The sequence below is a fragment of the Aphanomyces astaci genome, assembly GCF_000520075.1.
Source record: "Aphanomyces astaci strain APO3 unplaced genomic scaffold supercont1.24, whole genome shotgun sequence".
In the NCBI taxonomy this organism is placed as follows: Eukaryota; Oomycota; class Saprolegniomycetes; order Saprolegniales; family Verrucalvaceae; genus Aphanomyces; species Aphanomyces astaci.
Genome location: NW_009798287.1, coordinates 381,520 through 398,861, shown reverse-complemented (window position 1 = coordinate 398,861; position 17,342 = coordinate 381,520). Strand labels below are relative to the sequence as shown.

General features: G+C 49.5%; 9 protein-coding genes across 10 annotated transcripts; 4 read left to right on the top strand and 5 right to left on the bottom strand.

Annotated features, from left to right (window-relative positions):
- Nucleotides 1-921: 921 nt before the first annotated feature.
- On the bottom strand, nucleotides 922-1,861 carry H257_09714 (hypothetical protein; the record flags this gene model as incomplete). Its single annotated transcript, XM_009836029.1, has 4 exons — nucleotides 922-1,093; nucleotides 1,149-1,280; nucleotides 1,345-1,416; nucleotides 1,487-1,861. 4 exons carry the CDS (start codon nucleotides 1,859-1,861, stop codon nucleotides 950-952), a joined length of 723 nt encoding a protein of 240 aa, XP_009834331.1. The 3' UTR covers nucleotides 922-949.
- Nucleotides 1,862-2,125: 264 nt separating this feature from the next.
- H257_09713 (hypothetical protein) lies at nucleotides 2,126-3,663 on the top strand. Its single transcript, XM_009836028.1, has 2 exons — nucleotides 2,126-2,950; nucleotides 3,010-3,663. Exons 1-2 carry the CDS (start codon nucleotides 2,207-2,209, stop codon nucleotides 3,634-3,636), a joined length of 1,371 nt encoding a protein of 456 aa, XP_009834330.1. The 5' UTR covers nucleotides 2,126-2,206; the 3' UTR covers nucleotides 3,637-3,663.
- Nucleotides 3,664-3,952: 289 nt separating this feature from the next.
- Nucleotides 3,953-5,632, top strand: H257_09712 (hypothetical protein). Its single transcript, XM_009836027.1, has 5 exons — nucleotides 3,953-4,186; nucleotides 4,237-4,351; nucleotides 4,407-4,710; nucleotides 4,930-5,235; nucleotides 5,319-5,632. Exons 1-5 carry the CDS (start codon nucleotides 4,084-4,086, stop codon nucleotides 5,406-5,408), a joined length of 918 nt encoding a protein of 305 aa, XP_009834329.1. The 5' UTR covers nucleotides 3,953-4,083; the 3' UTR covers nucleotides 5,409-5,632.
- On the bottom strand, nucleotides 5,522-6,517 carry H257_09711 (hypothetical protein; the record flags this gene model as incomplete). The annotated part of the gene is made up of 2 exons (XM_009836026.1): nucleotides 5,522-5,586; nucleotides 6,307-6,517. The coding sequence occupies 2 exons, from the start codon at nucleotides 6,515-6,517 to the stop codon at nucleotides 5,522-5,524; spliced, it is 276 nt and encodes a 91-aa protein (XP_009834328.1).
- A 32-nt stretch (nucleotides 6,518-6,549) lies between these two features.
- Nucleotides 6,550-7,282, bottom strand: H257_09710 (hypothetical protein; the record flags this gene model as incomplete). Its single annotated transcript, XM_009836025.1, has 2 exons — nucleotides 6,550-6,681; nucleotides 6,863-7,282. 2 exons carry the CDS (start codon nucleotides 7,280-7,282, stop codon nucleotides 6,550-6,552), a joined length of 552 nt encoding a protein of 183 aa, XP_009834327.1.
- A 199-nt stretch (nucleotides 7,283-7,481) lies between these two features.
- H257_09709 lies at nucleotides 7,482-13,232 on the bottom strand. 2 transcript variants are annotated; one of them, XM_009836023.1, is made up of 13 exons: nucleotides 12,845-13,232; nucleotides 12,721-12,787; nucleotides 12,544-12,651; nucleotides 12,241-12,494; nucleotides 11,433-11,682; nucleotides 10,876-11,013; nucleotides 10,346-10,421; nucleotides 9,684-10,018; nucleotides 9,026-9,163; nucleotides 8,097-8,558; nucleotides 7,833-8,006; nucleotides 7,656-7,760; nucleotides 7,482-7,600 (listed from the first exon to the last, which is right to left on the bottom strand). In XM_009836023.1, exons 1-13 carry the CDS (start codon nucleotides 13,162-13,164, stop codon nucleotides 7,505-7,507), a joined length of 2,523 nt encoding a protein of 840 aa, XP_009834325.1. In that variant the 5' UTR covers nucleotides 13,165-13,232; the 3' UTR covers nucleotides 7,482-7,504. The 2 variants fall into 2 exon arrangements, with proteins under 2 accessions (XP_009834325.1, XP_009834326.1); XM_009836024.1 differs by having other exon boundaries at nucleotides 7,656-8,006.
- A 533-nt stretch (nucleotides 13,233-13,765) lies between these two features.
- H257_09708 (hypothetical protein) lies at nucleotides 13,766-14,786 on the top strand. Its single transcript, XM_009836022.1, has one exon. It carries the CDS (start codon nucleotides 13,802-13,804, stop codon nucleotides 14,621-14,623), a length of 822 nt encoding a protein of 273 aa, XP_009834324.1. The 5' UTR covers nucleotides 13,766-13,801; the 3' UTR covers nucleotides 14,624-14,786.
- A 1,148-nt stretch (nucleotides 14,787-15,934) lies between these two features.
- H257_09707 (hypothetical protein) lies at nucleotides 15,935-16,392 on the top strand. Its single transcript, XM_009836021.1, has one exon. The coding sequence runs from the start codon at nucleotides 15,974-15,976 to the stop codon at nucleotides 16,193-16,195; it is 222 nt and encodes a 73-aa protein (XP_009834323.1). The 5' UTR covers nucleotides 15,935-15,973; the 3' UTR covers nucleotides 16,196-16,392.
- On the bottom strand, nucleotides 15,938-17,223 carry H257_09706 (hypothetical protein). The gene is made up of 2 exons (XM_009836020.1): nucleotides 16,850-17,223; nucleotides 15,938-16,771 (listed from the first exon to the last, which is right to left on the bottom strand). The coding sequence occupies exons 1-2, from the start codon at nucleotides 17,171-17,173 to the stop codon at nucleotides 16,403-16,405; spliced, it is 693 nt and encodes a 230-aa protein (XP_009834322.1). The 5' UTR covers nucleotides 17,174-17,223; the 3' UTR covers nucleotides 15,938-16,402.
- Between the last annotated feature and the right edge of the window lie 119 nt (nucleotides 17,224-17,342).

Sequence of the window (17,342 nt, the reverse complement as noted above, 5' to 3'; positions counted from 1 at the left end):
GCTGAAAAGTCTCCCCATTTCGGCGCACGCCGTTTGGATCGAGTACGGCCGGCGGCTGGGGGTGGGGCTTGTGCCATCGAGCGAAAATTTCACAATGACGGTGCAGTAGCCAAGGGAAATACTCGATTTGGCGCCATTGTGTGCATAAATTTTGATTAGGTTTTGCGCCTTTTTTCTACTGTGAAATCTGTTTTTGTACTATGTCAGAGAGGTATCAAATTTTACAATTCTGGAGTGAGATCACACAGTAATTTCCAAAATGACATTCTTGATTTTATATAGCGACATAGTCATTTCGTAAAACACTGAGTGATTTCCTAATTCACACGCAGATTTGCGAATGATTATGTGTACACGCGTTTACAAAGTCATGACTTCATTGCTGACTTTATGCCTTGAACGTCAGTCCTTGCCTAATACATTCATTGTTGATTTGCAACGACATAACTTCCAAGAGCACTTTGCTCTCCTGGATTATGCAGAGTCTTTGGCTGAAGTCTAAGTCACTGGGTTAGAAGACTAGTGTATGGTGAAAAGAAGGACCCGCAAAATGGATAGACAAAATGAGCTGTAACGTTCGTTATATGGTGGCTACACTATTGACAGTTAGTATATTGTTTGTTGACAATATACTATTATATTTAATAGTAGTTAGTATATTGTCCTTGGTTTTATACCGCCTACGAACGGTAGTTATATTGTTTGTTGACAATATACTATTATATATAATAGTAGTTAGTATATTGTTTGTTGACAATATACTATTATATATAATAGTAGTTAGTATATTGTTTGTTGACAATATACTATTATATATAATAGTAGTTAGTATATTGCCAACAAACAATATAACTACCGTTCGTAGGCGGTATAAAACCAAGGGCGACTACATTTCAGTCGCCATTAGACAATACAACGAATAACGTGATTGAGTGTAGTATCCAAACGATTAGGTTTTGCGCTGCGTGGGCAACCATCGATGGTCTTTGTTGGCGTTCTTCTTTCGTCGTTTTTCCATAAATTTGGACAGACGGCCCGATTCTTGCAGTTCGTCGAACTTGGCTTTGAGTTCCAACTGCTTCTTGTCCTTGCGCTACACCATACATACGCATCATGAGTCAACAGCATCGTCACATTCTGGACGGTACCTTGAGGTAGAAGGCGCCTTTGCCGTTTTCCACCGCCTCGCGCTCTTCGCGCTTGCGCTTCAAGTTGGCGTCTCGGATGCGGTCGGCACGTTTTGCTTCTGCAAGCTCTTGCTTGCGCGACGAAATGTCTTGCTAATGGAATAAGCCATCAGCAATGGACCAAGGTCAACTAGAAATATGCATCAAGATCGCGAACCTGGAGTTCGGTCTTGCGGGTTTTGCTCTTGGCATGCTTCAGTTGCTTTTTCGCTTCTTGGAGTTCCGCTTCCTGCAATAGAGTATCCACCGTGTCAATATCGCAATAAAGGGACATGTGCAATGAAGCATGTGGGGCGTACTTTGATGTCGTCGAGAAATGCGTACGACTTCTTGAGCAGGTCTTCGTTGAGTTTGCCGCTGGCGTGGTCGAAACGAGGGTCGCGAGTGGTCTTCTTGCGCACTTGCAGCACTTCGCGGAAGCGTCCGACAGGTCGCTTGGACGTGATTTCACGAGGTCGGTTCTTGTTGGCGCGCTTTGTCGTCGGCTGGTGATCTTCTCCATATTCTTCCACGACAACTTCGCCGGCGTCCTCATCCTCATCGTCGTCGTCGTCGTCGTCGTCACTACTTTCGCTGTCATGCTTGGGAGCTGTGGCAAAACCGTCCTTCTTTAATCGGAGACGTTCTTCCAGCGTCAAGTCGCGCACATCGCTCCTCTTACTACCGCCGGCCATGATCAACTGGGGTAGTTTCATTGGTTCGGGCAACATTGTCCTCAAACGATGTGATTGGCTGGGCTTTGCATACTATTTACCTTAATTCAGTACATTGTCCATAACAAGATTTTGGGATTTTCTTTTTACTTAATATTAGTATCCTGACGTTTTGGGTAATTTACACTTTCGGAGTATATGACAATTAATTTTGAATATACTATGAATGCCATACTTTAATGAACACACTCACTACAACATGTACTTTACCGAACTGAGGCAAAGACTTTGTCGAGAATCTTTTGAAGTTGACCTGCACTCGACGTGAGTTCGGCTGAAGGTCCCACCTACTTCACAAGATACAAGATGGCATCGACGGCCACAAGGCTAGGATCACAGCTCATCCAGGTGTGCTCCACCGGCATCATAGAGGACGCAAGGACCGTTCTTGCCGCGATCAAGAAGGAGAAGCGACCGTCCACGGCGCTCGAGTACCGGCACCTGACATCCCATTTCACTCCGCTGCACACTGCCGCATTCCACGGCCACGCCGAGATCGCCGACCTTCTCTTACAGTATGGCGCTGATATCCACACTCCCACGAACGTCCAGAAGAAGAACACCCCTCTTCATGTCGCCGCCTACTACGGCCATGCCAAAGTCCTCAAAGTCCTCGTGGCTCGCGGCGCCGATCTGTACCGTCTAAACGCGGACGGTCTGCTTCCGTTGGACCTCGTACGATTCAAGAACCACACAGAACCTCTAAACCACCAGGACGCGGCGCGCGTCCTCCTCTTCGCCGTCGAAGTGCACAAAGGGTCCGCCATGTACCTGAGCTCCGCGGGATTGCATCCGTGGAAGGCATGCTTTGCGCACCTGGTGCGCGTCCAGAGCGGCGCCCCCGGCCAGACGATGGTGGAGCTGGCGCTGCACGCTGAACGCAACTCCCTGTGTCCATTCAAAGTCGTGCTGTTCGACTCGAAAACCACTACGTTCGCCATAAGCAGTGCGCCAGGCCAGCCTTGCGAGCTCACCCTGTCAAGGCCGGTGTGCTGCTACAACTTCAAAGCACCCGCGTTTTCCCGCGACCCTTCGATCCGACGGACCAAGGTAGGACCCCCCACGGCCGTCCTTCTCGAGCTTAAGTAATATTGTTGTTGTGGATGTAGGGAACAGTGGTCCCGTCCACGTTTGTCATGCGGGTCGACTCGGCCGACGAAGCCTCCCGGTGGATAGATGTGTGCAACATGCTGCAAGGCATCAAGTCGTCGCCCATGGGGCCAGACAAGTTCCGCCAACTGTCCCCGCCATCACGGGCGGCGGCTCGGAATTCCTACGTGAGCTCGCTTCCGATTTCAACGATTGCCCCACCCCCACCTCCGTTTCGAGGCCCCCCACCATCGTACGACGAAGTGCTGGCCATGCAAAGCCAGCCCACCAGTCAGCGAGGGATGCCCCCCCCATCTCCCCCTCCTTTTCCCCCACCCCCCTCCCCCCCAACATGCGTGGGATCTCGTGGACCCATCGACGACGACTGTGCCGGGACTCACACCTGCCGTAAGAACGATACGCTGGCCTCGTCGATGGCCAAACTCGCAGTCACAACGACTCTGGCGTCGGCCCCGGAACTAACTAGTAGCGCCAACGAGTGTGTGATTTGTATGGATGAAGTGCGCAACGCCGTGTGTATTCCTTGTGGCCACCTCTCGTCGTGCTTCGACTGTTTGTCCAGCGCCTCCACATGTCCAATCTGCCGAACGCCCATCCAGTCTGTGGTCAAAATATACACCGCATAGTTATGTCATAACTATTGTGCTTTCGAGTGAAATTTCATTGTGTTGTGGTTTCTCGTTGGAATTTAAATCGATTTGATTGGCTACTTCAGATGAGCTCAAAATTATTAACCAATCAGAACCTTCTCAATGAAATTCAACCATTCAGATCGATTGTGGATCGGTTTGGTTGGCGCGATTCGATTGCACCCCCTCCCCAAAATTGTATCAAATAATCGACAATACATGATGTACTACTAGTATGTGGTAGCTTCTCGGGGTGTTGTAGTGTTCAAGCCTCCAAGCGGGAGTTTTATTTTTTTTAAACTTTTTTGTTTTTGTAAAAATAATTGATTAATTGTAGGGGTGCACTTTACAGTGTTAAAACCTCGTGAATCAATTTAACGTACTGCTCAGTACTTCATCGCGTTAAACGTATAACCACCTCACACCAGAACGTTGTTTTGATCGATGGAGGATTTCTCGTTGACGAGCCCAGTGTGGGCAGATGTGACGCGCGTCCCGCAAGACGACGGCCCGAACCCTGCGGCTCCCATCAGCTACTCAAAGCACTGTACGTACCCTCGCCGCTCCATCGCGAGCATCTCTTCATCGTGCATGTAGTTCAAGAAGTGATGGATCTGTTCCGGGCGGTCCTGCTCTTGGACGAGCACAGCGAACGAACGTTGGCATTGACCGCGGCAGCCATTGAGTGCAACGCCGCCAACTACACGGTTTGGTACGCCTACTCATGTATCCATCCTTCTCTAGTCGTGACGACATGCGCTTCGTAGGCACTTTCGCCGAAAGGTCCTCGCGTCGCTCAACGCCGATCTGTACGACGAGCTCGAGTTCACCAGGCAACATGCGCTGGAATCCCCCAAGAACTATCAAATCTGGCACCATCGCCGCGAAATCGTCGAGCGACTGAACGACAGCACGGTCGAGTTGGCGCTTGTCGCCGAAGCCTTGACCGACGACCAGAAGAACTACCACGCGTGGTCGTATCGCCAGTGGGTGGTCAAGCGTTTCTCGCTCTGGGACGACGAACTAGCCTTCGTGGACGAGATGCTTTTGCTCGACATGCGCAACAACTCGGTACGAGGCATGACCCATCACGACTGTGCCTTTCCTCTGCGTTTTGAATTATGTTGTTAAAAAGATGGACAAACAGTATCCAGAATTTCATTGTACTTGGTAGTTTGCACATGTTATATTCGTATATATATATATATTGTTATATCCGTGTTTTGATGGATATATATACATTTCAATACATCGGGTGCAACGAACGACCTGCAATTCATGTCTCGGTAGGCGTGGAACCATCGATGGTTTGCGATCCACAACATGCATGCCGTTGTTCCCGCCGACGTCCGCGCGCGTGAAGTGCAAGTCGCCGCCGCGTACATCCGCCGCGCGCCGCACAACGAGAGTCCATGGAACTACCTCCGCGGGTACCTTCGTGAAGGGCCATCGTCGGCTGTGGATGTCGAGCCCATCGAGCGGATGGCGGAAGAAATCTACGCAGAGCACCCGGCGACATGCATCTTTGCCGCGAATTTGCTTGTGGATTTGCATCTTCAAGCCAACACCCGTGACCGAATCAACAAGGCAAACGAGGTACAATTGGTACTTTATCATATCTCGACAAAACGAGATGGAGCAACTATGGGAATTGATATTGGATATATTGGGATGAATAGATTTTGCAAGCTTTGGCCAAAGCGGACACTGTGCGGGCAGCATACTGGACGTATCGGCTCGCGCAAGTCGCCAAGCCTGCGACGGCGTAGTTTATACCTAGTTCTCTGTAGAACTAGCTAGGCCTTGTGTGACACAGTCGTTACAACAAAATATTCAAGCTGTATTGTGGCATGTGGATTCGAACAAGTACACATTGCAGTACCTATTGAAACCCGACAACGCGAAAGGCATGCGAGACCACAGCCGCCACGATATATCGCTTAGCGACTAGAGGTATATGATTATATTTTACGATTTATATATTTCATGGTGCTGATCACGGTATCATGGTCATTTCAGTATGTTAGCCGTAGTACTAGTGTACGCACTTTCAAGTACCCTGGAGGAAAGAAAGTGTTGGAAGAGATTCACTAGGGATCACGACTGGGTTGGCGGTGGGGGCGCGATGTGTCGAGAGTTTTGTTGCATTGGATTGGGGACGATCATCCCCTCGCCTGCCGACCACGCCGACCGCTGCGCAACATCGCTGGGAATCCCACGGCGTGTTCTACTTCGAGCCTCCGCCTTCTTGAACGGATTCCAACTACTACTACTACTACTACTACTACTGTTGGTTGGGTTGCATATCACAACGTGAGTATTAGTCCTAAGTACACACGATGTGCAACCATTGCAGCGGTGCCACCGTGAGTCTCGTTCCTCTGGCCGAGACATGGGAGTCATCTGTTTCGTCGGGGGGGGGGAGGGCTTGCATCCGACTCACCATTTTGTGTTTGCCTTATATCTTTACAAGCTATTACAATGCCCCCGAATGCAATGCAACGTTAGCCAGCTATTCTTCTACATCCTAACCCACCAATGCGCTCACACACTACTTCCGACTCGTACGATTGAACACACAACCACATTGGCGTAGTAGGTCTTGAATAGCAGAGACAACTGCAGCCAGCGACGGCGGCAGAGTCACAAGGAGCAAGTCCCTTGTACCGAAGGGTCCCAACCCCCGGCGGGAGGCGTTGACGAGGGGGGACGTGGCACTGAGGCCCAGGACGAGGTCGAATTTCGACGAGGGGCAAGTTGTGAGAGGGGCGCCAATCGGGCAGCTTTCGACGAACTGGGGGTTCCCCACGTCGTTGCGAACGATGGTGTAGCCCGCGCTTTGCGAATACCCCAAGTCGTTGTACGGGTGCCAGTTCATGACCACGAGCTCGCGCGCGCGATGTAATCGGTTCATTTCAACGTCAGCCGCTGCGCCATCTCGAACAAGTTCACAACGGCCATCGAGTCGACAACCCCCACCGCAAACAAGTTTTGGAACGAAATGTGAAAGTACGTCAAGCCGCTGGCCCGCCACAGCGTCGCCTAGGTCACGTCCGACATGTTTCGACCGCTCGACATTGCATTTAGAAACGTTTGATCGATCGTGCCGTTGTTTTTCAGGATGGGCTTCACCACCGGTAGCCGTGAACCGACCGTCCCGACTTCCACACGATTTCAACCACACGCTCCACTGCACATTCCGCAGCGTGGTCTCTCAATACACGGCCGTGTTCAATCTGTATCGGTCGCGGTATCGCGCTTGCCGGGCGTCGGTATGGACGGTCTCCCACGCCTTGTTAAAGTCGAGCCAGCAGTACTGCGTCAAGAGGCTGTCGGGGGAGGCCATGGGGGAGCGGAGGATGGGGATGATCGTCTCCAAGTCGGCGCGGCGCGTGTACAGCAACGATATCGCATATGTGGACTGGACACGGAGGAGTGTGAACGTGTTGGAGTAATCTTTTTGGATGGCCAAGGCCGGGGCAAACAAGTCGACCACAATGTTGTCGATGCGGAAATCAATTGCACGCGGGTGTTGACCGCGTCGATCAAGTACGATTGGGCTCCAGGCACATTCAAGTGGGGCCACCACAGGTCGGTCATTGGCTAGGTTGTGCGACAGCGTCGTGAGGTAGTATGCGTCCATCCAGCCGAATATTTCCCCACTCCAATATAGTGGACAGTTGCTCGAGCCATTGCTGTGCGGTGACAGCAACGTTCTTAACAACTTTGTCGTCGAAATATCTACATAAAACCCCTGTGTACTTGAACAACTCTTTCGACTTGAAACAGCCGAGTGCAGATACAAGGTTGGATGGTTGGTTGGGCTAACAAGGGAGTATGAATGTAGTACAGGTCGTTTGATTAGTTAAAAGGTCGGTGGGAACGCATTCACAGTCGCCATGTCCTCGATCTTGGTGCCGTTGATGGTGAACTCGAGTTTGATACGCATCATCACAGGTTTCTACGCATGAATATCAAAGCACGACCGGACGGACCATCATGTCATGCAAACGTACGTCGCCGTGGTTGGTGTTTTGAATCTTGGCCAGTTGGGTCACGCGACCGCCCAAGTTGGCCGGGATGGTGCTGCCACTGGGCGGGTCCATGATCAATCGAATGTACTAGGCGACAAAAATATACAGAATCATCGCGTATTTATAAATATATATATCATGATAACTTCTATTGTTTACCTTCGGAAACGCCGCTTGAAACACAAAGTTGTCGAGCTGGTACGCCGACGCATTCGTAAACAAACATAAAATGTGCGAAATCGACGGGTCACTCGAATTTGGCTTGCTCAAGTCAATGTCGAGGGTCAACCCGTTCTTCTCGTACACACGAATGTGTTGGCCTGGCGGTTGGACCTATGAGTGACCCAAACTCAGAAGTCTTAAATCAAAATACAAATATTATATATATATATAGCACACAAGTCCTCAGCTTCTGTTACATACCGCGGTAGCGATAGGTGCAGGTGGCGGGCCCCCAAAGATATCGAGCAATTGCGAGGAAGCAGACGAAGGGACCACTGCCGATGGTGCGGATGAAGCAGTAGTAGCAGGTGCAGGTGAAAACAGGTCCGCTAACAAGTCGATGGTCGGCGCGGCGGCAGCAGCAGCGGCGGGGGGCGCCGACGTGGAGGCAGCAGCTGGTGTGGTCGTGCCAAAGATGTCGTCCAAGTCGAGCAAGTTGGTCGGGGCGGGTGGGGCTTCGGGGGCGGACGAAGCGGTCGTCGGCATGTCGTCGAAATCGGCCGACGTGGCGGGCGCGCTGAACGCCAGCAGCTGCGACTGCCGCGTGCGGACGCGGGTCATGTCGATGAGGGGCATCGGGGCCAAGATGTCCCCTCGGATAGACGCCCACTGCGGCTCCAAGAGACCTGCAAACTCACTCGACCGCTGCTGCAAGTCCACCGCCTAACACAGTACATATAACATGAGCGACAAGGCACACACACGATATATATATATCCTAACATGAGCGACAAGGCACACACATGATATATATATATCCACCGCCCCCACTACTCGAATATATTGGGTTTCGTAGAAAGACGAAGACTTCAGCACATTCGACGACTAGACACCACGGATGTGTATAACCGCAGATATGGCAACACGACCAGTCGTTGCATCGAATATCAGACGAAAACCAGATGCATCAGATATGCGGCAACCTCGAGAATCAGAAAGAATCAGACACGACAGGTGTCACCGAATCAGACAGGTATCAGATGGGTAGCCATACGACTCATCTGAGAATCAAAAGATCGTGAGATAAGAACAAAAATGGTTCAACTTTGATAAAAATTCTTCTTTAACTAGAATAAAAAATATTTGTACATCAACAGGTAGATCTAAAAGTGTTTATCAGTAGTACGAACCAGCGCAGATTTGTGGGACTCAAGCAGCGCTCCAAGTGCCGCGATCGACGGGCCTTGCGTCAGGCGGGTGGTCAGTTTCACGGCGGCAGTCAATCCGTACGCCTTGGTTTGGTCCGATGCGTTCGGGTGTTTCACCATCTATTCCGTCATCGCACATTATATATAAGTTTCCAAACTATATATACATTTTATATGATGAAGAATGGGCTATAGCAACTTTCACAATTCGCGTGGTTTGTCTATAATCAATATGGAATCAACACGCTCGAGTTCTGATTGGTTGAATATATATACTAGCCTTTTTGTAAGAGCCAATCAAATCCACTCTCTAAATTGGATGAGCCAATCGCGTCGATTCATGATTCGATTCGACTAGGTCTGGACATTTGCACCGAATACCACAATACAATCGTATTGCGCTTTTGACTTCAAATATAACCTATTATTTCGGGGAAAAGTATAATGAACAGCAGGCCGAGAAACAACGCCAAAGCATCCGTATGATTGGATTATAAAACCAAGGGTGAACGGGTGCAATATAGGTTGGTATATATATATATATATATATATATATATTGGCTCCTACAAAAATAAATATCCAATACAAATGACGCGTAGAAAGATATATACACACACTACTGTATATGCGACAACGTACGGTCGTGATCAGGGCTACAACCACGGCCTCATCGACGCGCGTCTTGCCCTGGAGCGTTTCTTCGTCGGCGGGGGGATCGCTAGCGCACAGCGCGTGGCCATACTCTCCGATGCACCACAATGCGACGTGGGCCAGCGCCAGCTGCGCCGTGTCCTCGTGGAGGGCCCAAAACAGCTTGTGCACAACGTACACGTGCAAAGCCGGGTTCTTTTGGATGAGCACAATCAACGAAGATGAAATGTGTTCGTCCGGCAAGATTGAGCCCGCGATCGACAGCATCGTGATGAGCGTGTCGATGTGCCAGCGCTGTGTCGGCGCGTACCGGTCGACGGCGTCTATATATACATACGGAGGAACATGAACGTTCATGTCTTAGCGTTCACAGGAACACGAGGGGTAGACGCATGCGATTCCATATATATATATATATAGTGTCGAAGTTCTTCAAATGGCCGACACATTGGATTGGCCAATGCTTTTCGGTAAAAGAAATCAAACATGGATTATAGCCAATCAGAGGCAAGTAAAATGTTCAGAGTGACCAATGGGAGAGATTCGGGTCGATTGAATCGGAATCTCGCAAAGATTTCCATAGATGGTATAATGTGCGACAAGGTGGAGTTTCCATAGATGGTATATGTGCGACAAGGTGGGGTGTGTACCTGCAATGCGAGAGCAGAGCGCAGGTTTTTGATCCAGGGGCGACACGACCAAGTAGTTGAGCATTTCCCTCGCCAGCTACAGAACCGATAAGAGATGTCATTCCCATAATGCTCAAGTCCACTGATCATCATGATGTAGTAGAAGACAACCATATCTCAGCGTGGCTCAAGGTGTGTTTATTCACAAAGAATAATATTATCAAGTCGATATATATTCGAAATATTGGAGTGTTTGAGTGCTCAATCGAATGAGCAGACTAACCAAATTGGCAAATGCAATCGATGATCGACCAATCAAAACCCACAACACGAATCAAGTGGCCAATCAAATTATCCACTCTTTAACCAATACAACAATATCGAATTAGTGTGTGGCTAAAATTAGTGTGGCACTGGATGATTTTTACATGCAAAATTCAGTATAATAAATCGATCGATGATAGATTTGGCAAAGAATCAGCACAAAAGTCAGCCAAATTTTGGGTAAAAGAAACACAATACCTGACCAATAGAAGACACATAGTTCGTACCGCTTGGATGTTAGACTCATTCACGAGGGCGTAAATGAGTTCCAGTGCGCGTTGACGGATGGACAAGTCGGGATCTTTTAGACAGTCGACGATCGTGTTGCGGTGGCGCTGGACGGCCGGCGCGTCTTCGGCAATCACCTACCAACCAATCAAAAACTGCACGTTCAAATTGAATGGCCAGGAATCATCGCAATGATCCAAACACGAATGGACAAAAGTAGAATTAGTCATTGCATGCCACGTTAAAACCAACGGCCACGAGCAGTCGCAATCATTCCCGTAGTACGTACATATATATATATATACAAATGTTGATTTCGATTTGGATGTACAAATGATATATATATATCCAAAGTGGACACGAGACAAGGAGTCATCGTTCAATGCAACTTCAACGTATTTCGAACCTTGGAGAGGGTGTTACATATATATATATATATATACAAATGTTGATTTAGATTTGGGATCTACAAATGATATATATATATTCAAGTAGACACGAGACAAGGCGTAATCATTCAAAGCGGCGTCATCATTCAATGCAACGTATTTCGAACCTTGGAGAGGGTGTTAAGGGCCACGTATCGGATGTTGTTGTCCCGGTTGAGCAGAAACCGGCCGAGGATGTTGATGGCCAGCACTTTGAGCCCGCTCTCGCTCTGAATGGACATGATCGTCGAGACACATTCGTACAAGATGGCGTTGCCGGCGTTCTTGGATGTTTCCGTGTTGGTTGCTACTTGGGCTAGCACATCGTTCATGGCTTCCGACGCGTCTTCGTTGTCTCGGCCGAGCAGACGCAAGCAACTACCGCAGCCACGACGATCATCAGCAATACACACGTCGTAAGAGAAGGAGAAGTGATATTGTCGATTTGATAGTACAAATTTGGGGTGGGGGTGCAATCGAATCAATCGCGCCAACCAAACCGATCCACAATCGATCTGATTGGTTGAATTTCATTGAGAAATGGGTTTTGATTGGTTCATAATTTTGAGCTCATCTGAAGTAGCCAATCAAATCGATTTAAATTCCAACGAGAAACCACAACACAATGAAATTTCACTCGAAAGCACAATATTGTTCATTCGATATATTCAAAATTGGAGTGTTTGGGTGCTCAATCGAATGAGCAGCACCAAATCGATAGAGAATCGATATATCGACCAATCAAAACACAAAACCATCATCAACTAGCCAATCAAATCCACCGTTCGAAGATTTCAACATCGAATTAGTGTGTGATTGAAATTAGTGTGACATTGGACGAACTTTACAAAAGTCAAAGAATATCAACGATAGATTTGGCAACGAATCCGCACAAAAGTAATCCAAATTTTGGGTAAAAGGAGAAATGATATAGACCTGAGGATGTTCACTTGGAGAAACGGGTCCACGATGCCTGACACGTCATACTCGGGCGTGTAGTTGTTGGACAGCAAGTTGCGCAATTCGCGGACCAGCGCCGGAACGATACCCTTGAAGTACGCGCCGTGGACGTCGCGGTCGATGGTCAAGAGATCCACGATCAGCTGCACGCCCGTGAGCAGCACCGCATGGTTCTTGCTGCGCAGCAAGTCCAAAATGGGCTCCACAAAGTCTTCCACGAGCTCCGGCACCTACATATTGATCCAATGAGCACGTCTACATGCTGGGCATGTTTGTTACCTGACGGAACACGCGGATGCATGCGAGCGCCGCCTTCTTGCGCAGGAAATGATTGTCGCTCTTGAGATGCTTGTCTATGTCCGTGATCAAATCCCGCGCCATGTCGGGCTACAGATGATGAAGAGCCAAGTTAGAGCAGATAGATCGATCTCCCAGAAAGGGGAGCGAGCGACGTACCGACGCAATGTTGCCGACAGCGGTCAACGACAGGCCCACGACGAACGGGTTCACGTGGTTCAGATCGCTACATGGTAGGGCGATGGCATGAGGTTTTGACATGTGGAGACACAGAAGGACGTACTTTTTCAGCGAGTTGGTGACCAACGTGAGGACTTCTTCCTGGTCCGTGAGCAGGAGCATCAAGCCAAGGTAGCCTATTCTCTTCTCTGAAAAGTTGTTGGCAGCGATCAGCTTGAGGCATTCCATTTGCCCGAAATGGCTCGGGTAGCCCAACATGTGGATGAACAAGAGCTTGGCCACGTTGCGGTGTCGGTACTGCTTGTCGTTGTCCTTGAACGCCGTTCGGATCAATGCGCTCTCCTTGGCGATCACCGCCCGCTCCTCAGCGGCAGTCTTGCATGCTCGCACATTGCGAATGAGGTCTCGTAACTTGATGCTCATGCTAAGCTACGACGACGAGGTGACGACGGCGGCAGTGGTGTCAACTGACTTTTGTGCGGAGACGTGCGGTGTCCAAGTGGGACGTTCCGATTGGCTGAAAAGCAAATCAATGTAATATGATTCGATATTTTATATCCAATAAGAAACGGCGACTGACTTGGGGCAATCAACTGGGGCAAACTCACCCACAACTCATATCCGGATTAACCGTAACTAGGTCGGAACCAAATACTGCGCAGGACCTTGCAATATGTACAGCGAAGCATGAGCTGGGGAGCGAAGTGTTTCTACAGTGTAATACCACCGTGATCGTCCTCGATGGCCACACAACAGCACCCACAGACGGACCGATTCTAGTACTACTAGTAGTAGTACGCTACTAAATTATACTCGAAGTACTACAGTACTTTACAGTACAGGCATTCAGAGTCAATGTTCAAAGCCTACCTACCGGTAGCACTCGAACAACCGGTATTCATCCTGTTGGCAAACTATATCACGCAAGATATACTGTACTGTACCCCAGTCGTTTGACTTCGAGTGGCCAAGGAGGCTCTTTACTCTGGCTGTGCTCTAAGCGTTGCCCGTGGGGATCAAAATGGCAAGTTTTCACTTTGATATTGAAGTTGCGATCTTCATGTTACAATTGGTTTTTCCCATTACCGCTTGGGACTTACATGTGCATTGGTTGTGTTTTTACTCACTGTGGCGAATCACATGCGTTCCATTTCATTGTCCCAACGGTGCGGCCACTATTTCCCATTTTTCAACTGCATGGCGACCACATTGTTCGAATCCGGCTATGAGCAACCAAGCCGACGACGACACTCGCGCCCTTGCGATCGGCGAAGCGGCCCTGGAAGAATTCCACGGCATGTGCCTTGAGTCCAAGAACTTGTGGCACACTGAGAGCTGCAAAGTGCCGGACGCTTCCATCTGGAGCAAACCCGGCAAGGCAGTAAGGCTGTTTCAAGCTGAGGCGATCCTCGAAGCCCCGCCGTCAGTGGTATTTGAAATTCTCCACATCAACATTGCCGACACGCGCGAATGGAACACGTCCGTTGATGCGTGCACCCTCATGAAGCAACTCAGCCCCAACGCCGAGATCATGCACACCCTTACGTGTGCCATGTATGGCGGTCTTGTGTCCGCGCGCGACTTCATCAACGTCCGCGTGTCCAAGGAATTGGACGATCAGGCCGGGTACATCGTCGGCACGACAGGCATCGAGTACAAGGGCAGCGTGGTTCGCAGCAGCGGCGTCACCCGCGGCATGAACGGAGTCATGGGGTTCCTCATCCTCCGCCATGCAAAAGGCACGCGACTCGTGTGGATCATCAACACCGACGTCAAGGGATGGATTCCGCGCAGCCTCATCGACGCCGCCATTCCCGCAGAAATGGAATCGTACATTGTAGCGCTGCGGAAGCGTGCCGCGGTGTTGCAAGCTCAGCAATAGGCGACAGATTGTACAGTATATACACATCCAGATCCCGTCGGTTTCATGTCAACGGAAGGGTGTGGACAGCGAATGGGCCGTTAAGATAGTTAAAGATACTTCGTAGAACGTACTTCATGTGATTCAAATATAGGTAACGTTATACCTACTTACACGAACGATTGGACTCGTACTGTAGGAACAAGCAAAAGCAGTTATCAAATATCGGCCAATCTTGCTCGCAACAGTACTGTACACTGGTGGTACGACAGGCACTTTTCCACTGATAACACTGTTATGGTGGCTACTTGGCCCTGTTCAACACAGTCTGTGCGTGCCTCTGTGTGACCCTTTGGAAACGGGTCTGGAAGTTGGACACTATACAAACAACGACATAAACACCACGGAGCAGTACCATATCTTTGGCATCAACGCATTGTGTACGAGTATTGTTTTATGATATTTGCTAAATGGCACATCATGTAGCAAGCAAGGCGTCGCTTCCTTGGTACTTCGAAGTACATCGGTGCTTGTCTTTCCCCCAGACCGAGCTACAATTCACTTGAACTTTTTTGGGTGTATATATGTGTCGTCCAATGGAAAAGCGACACCACCTCCATTCGAAAACATGATTGGCCAAAAATCGAAAACATACCAGTAGCCTTATGGAACACATATAAAATACCAGTAGCCTTGTGGAAATAAAAAAATGGAGATTTTCACCTCGTCATGTCATCCATTGACTTGGTCCGTGAATAATGTTCGCGAAACTCACTCTCCATCGTCCCCTTCCCTTCAACGTGTAACTTACTTACGCTTACCACCACAACTTCAGTCGAACAGCCCTGCCTCTTGCGTAATAAACGGGTTTTGACCGTGAGAATCCTATCGCGACCGTGGAGATCCCAACCATGGAACAGGCCACGGCATCTACCACGTAAAAGGTACTCATGCGCCACTAAGATGCGGGATTGTTGACCACTTTGCCCTTCTCCATCAGCTTCTTTCTTGCATCATCGCAATGTGAAATGTGACACAAGGTCCATACTCGCCTTTGATTGGTCCATTGGACCGCCTCAACACCAGAGGTGAGGTAGCGTCATGAGGAGGCGTGTTGACGACGTACAAATCCTTAAGTGCATGTTGACAAATCGTACTTTAAGCGTTGTTTACTTGTAGTTTATATGGACGTACTTAATGGATCCTCGAAGTTACAGGTGACCGGTGTCCGTTCATGTCCAATCCGCAACGAGAGCACCCGAAGTTTTGACATTCTAGATCTCAACCTCGGTTAAGTTCGATTTAGAGTGCATTGGAGGCACTTCATTATCCATTCGTCGCCTTCCGCCACATCTCCACATCCCAGCCATCATGGACACCCTTTCCGTTGCGATGCTCAAGCCGTCTTCGGCTCTGGAAGAAGCTACCCGGGCGCTCGGCTCGTTCATCAACCTCGGGTCGGACCAGGACACGTTGGACATCATGAATGACCTCATGTTCATGCGCAAGACGTTCTCTATCAAGCCGACCGTTGCCGTGTTCACCGCGCCCAAGGAAAAAAACCTCAACACGATTTCCGAAGAAGACGAGTAAACACGCACATGTTCCCCACCACAACCCGCGACCATTGCTCTTGCGCGATCGCTCGAGGGTACCCCTTTAGTTTTGTTGGCTGGGCTGGAAGTGCCGCCATGTGCTCCGTCAACGCCGTAGGTTCCCCATAGTTTTAGTTCGTCTACCTCGTGATCATGAATGTAATCTATTTAACTCGAGATGGCCGTCACATTCAATCGAAGTTGTTTACGTCTTTTTGTTGGGCCTTAACATCAAGCTCGACGCCGCATTCGAGTCGATCCAGCTCTGCACGTCAGGGTCTACCGGCGGCGCCACGATCCCCGGCTGCCGCATCTCCATGAGCATTTGCGGTCGTTTGGATCCCATGACATTGTTCTTCACCAGCACCACAGCATGCACGAACAACGAACCCGCGGCTTCAGCGCCCGTCACAAATTGGTGTTCGATGTAAAACGCCTGATTGTCCCACGTCCGGATACGGGTTCGGAGAGTGTACGATTGACCTAGCGTGAGCTCGCGGCGGTAGCGCACTGTCTGCGCGCCAACTAGCAAGTTGCCTCCATTAGCGCATAACAGTTCCCAAATGCCATTCGCCTAGTGATAGACGACATGTATGAGGTGATCACTTCTTGGTAGTTCTCAGGGTAACGTGTAGTTCGTCGTTAATCTAACCGTCCAAAACGCGCGGCGGCCATAGTTGCACGCCCGCAAGTACCTCGCGTTGTTGAAATGCCCATTGCGATCAATGTCGTTGAGCCCCACTATCGCTGGGTACTCGTGCGAATCCAGAACGCTTTGGAGGCAAGTCGGTGGGGATGCCACAACCGTACCGATGATGTGCACAAAGTACCACACATCGGCCCATACAAATGCAGAGAGGAATGCAATGAACGCCGAGAGGACGGCGGGTACATCCAAGGCGGCATACAGCAAGCAAAACACGGCTACGGAAGGCGACACGAGCACAACGGCCAGCCCTGCCGGTTGCAACTTCATGGCAACGTGGTGGTCGGAATATCGAAGCAAGAAGCACCCCAACTACGATCTGTGACAATATTTATTTACCTAAAAATCGTTGATTTTTCAAGCATTTCACAGAAATTAGATAAAAAATACTACGATCAGAACTTCGCAACGTGATGACAGTGGAGCGTCAGAGTGCGCA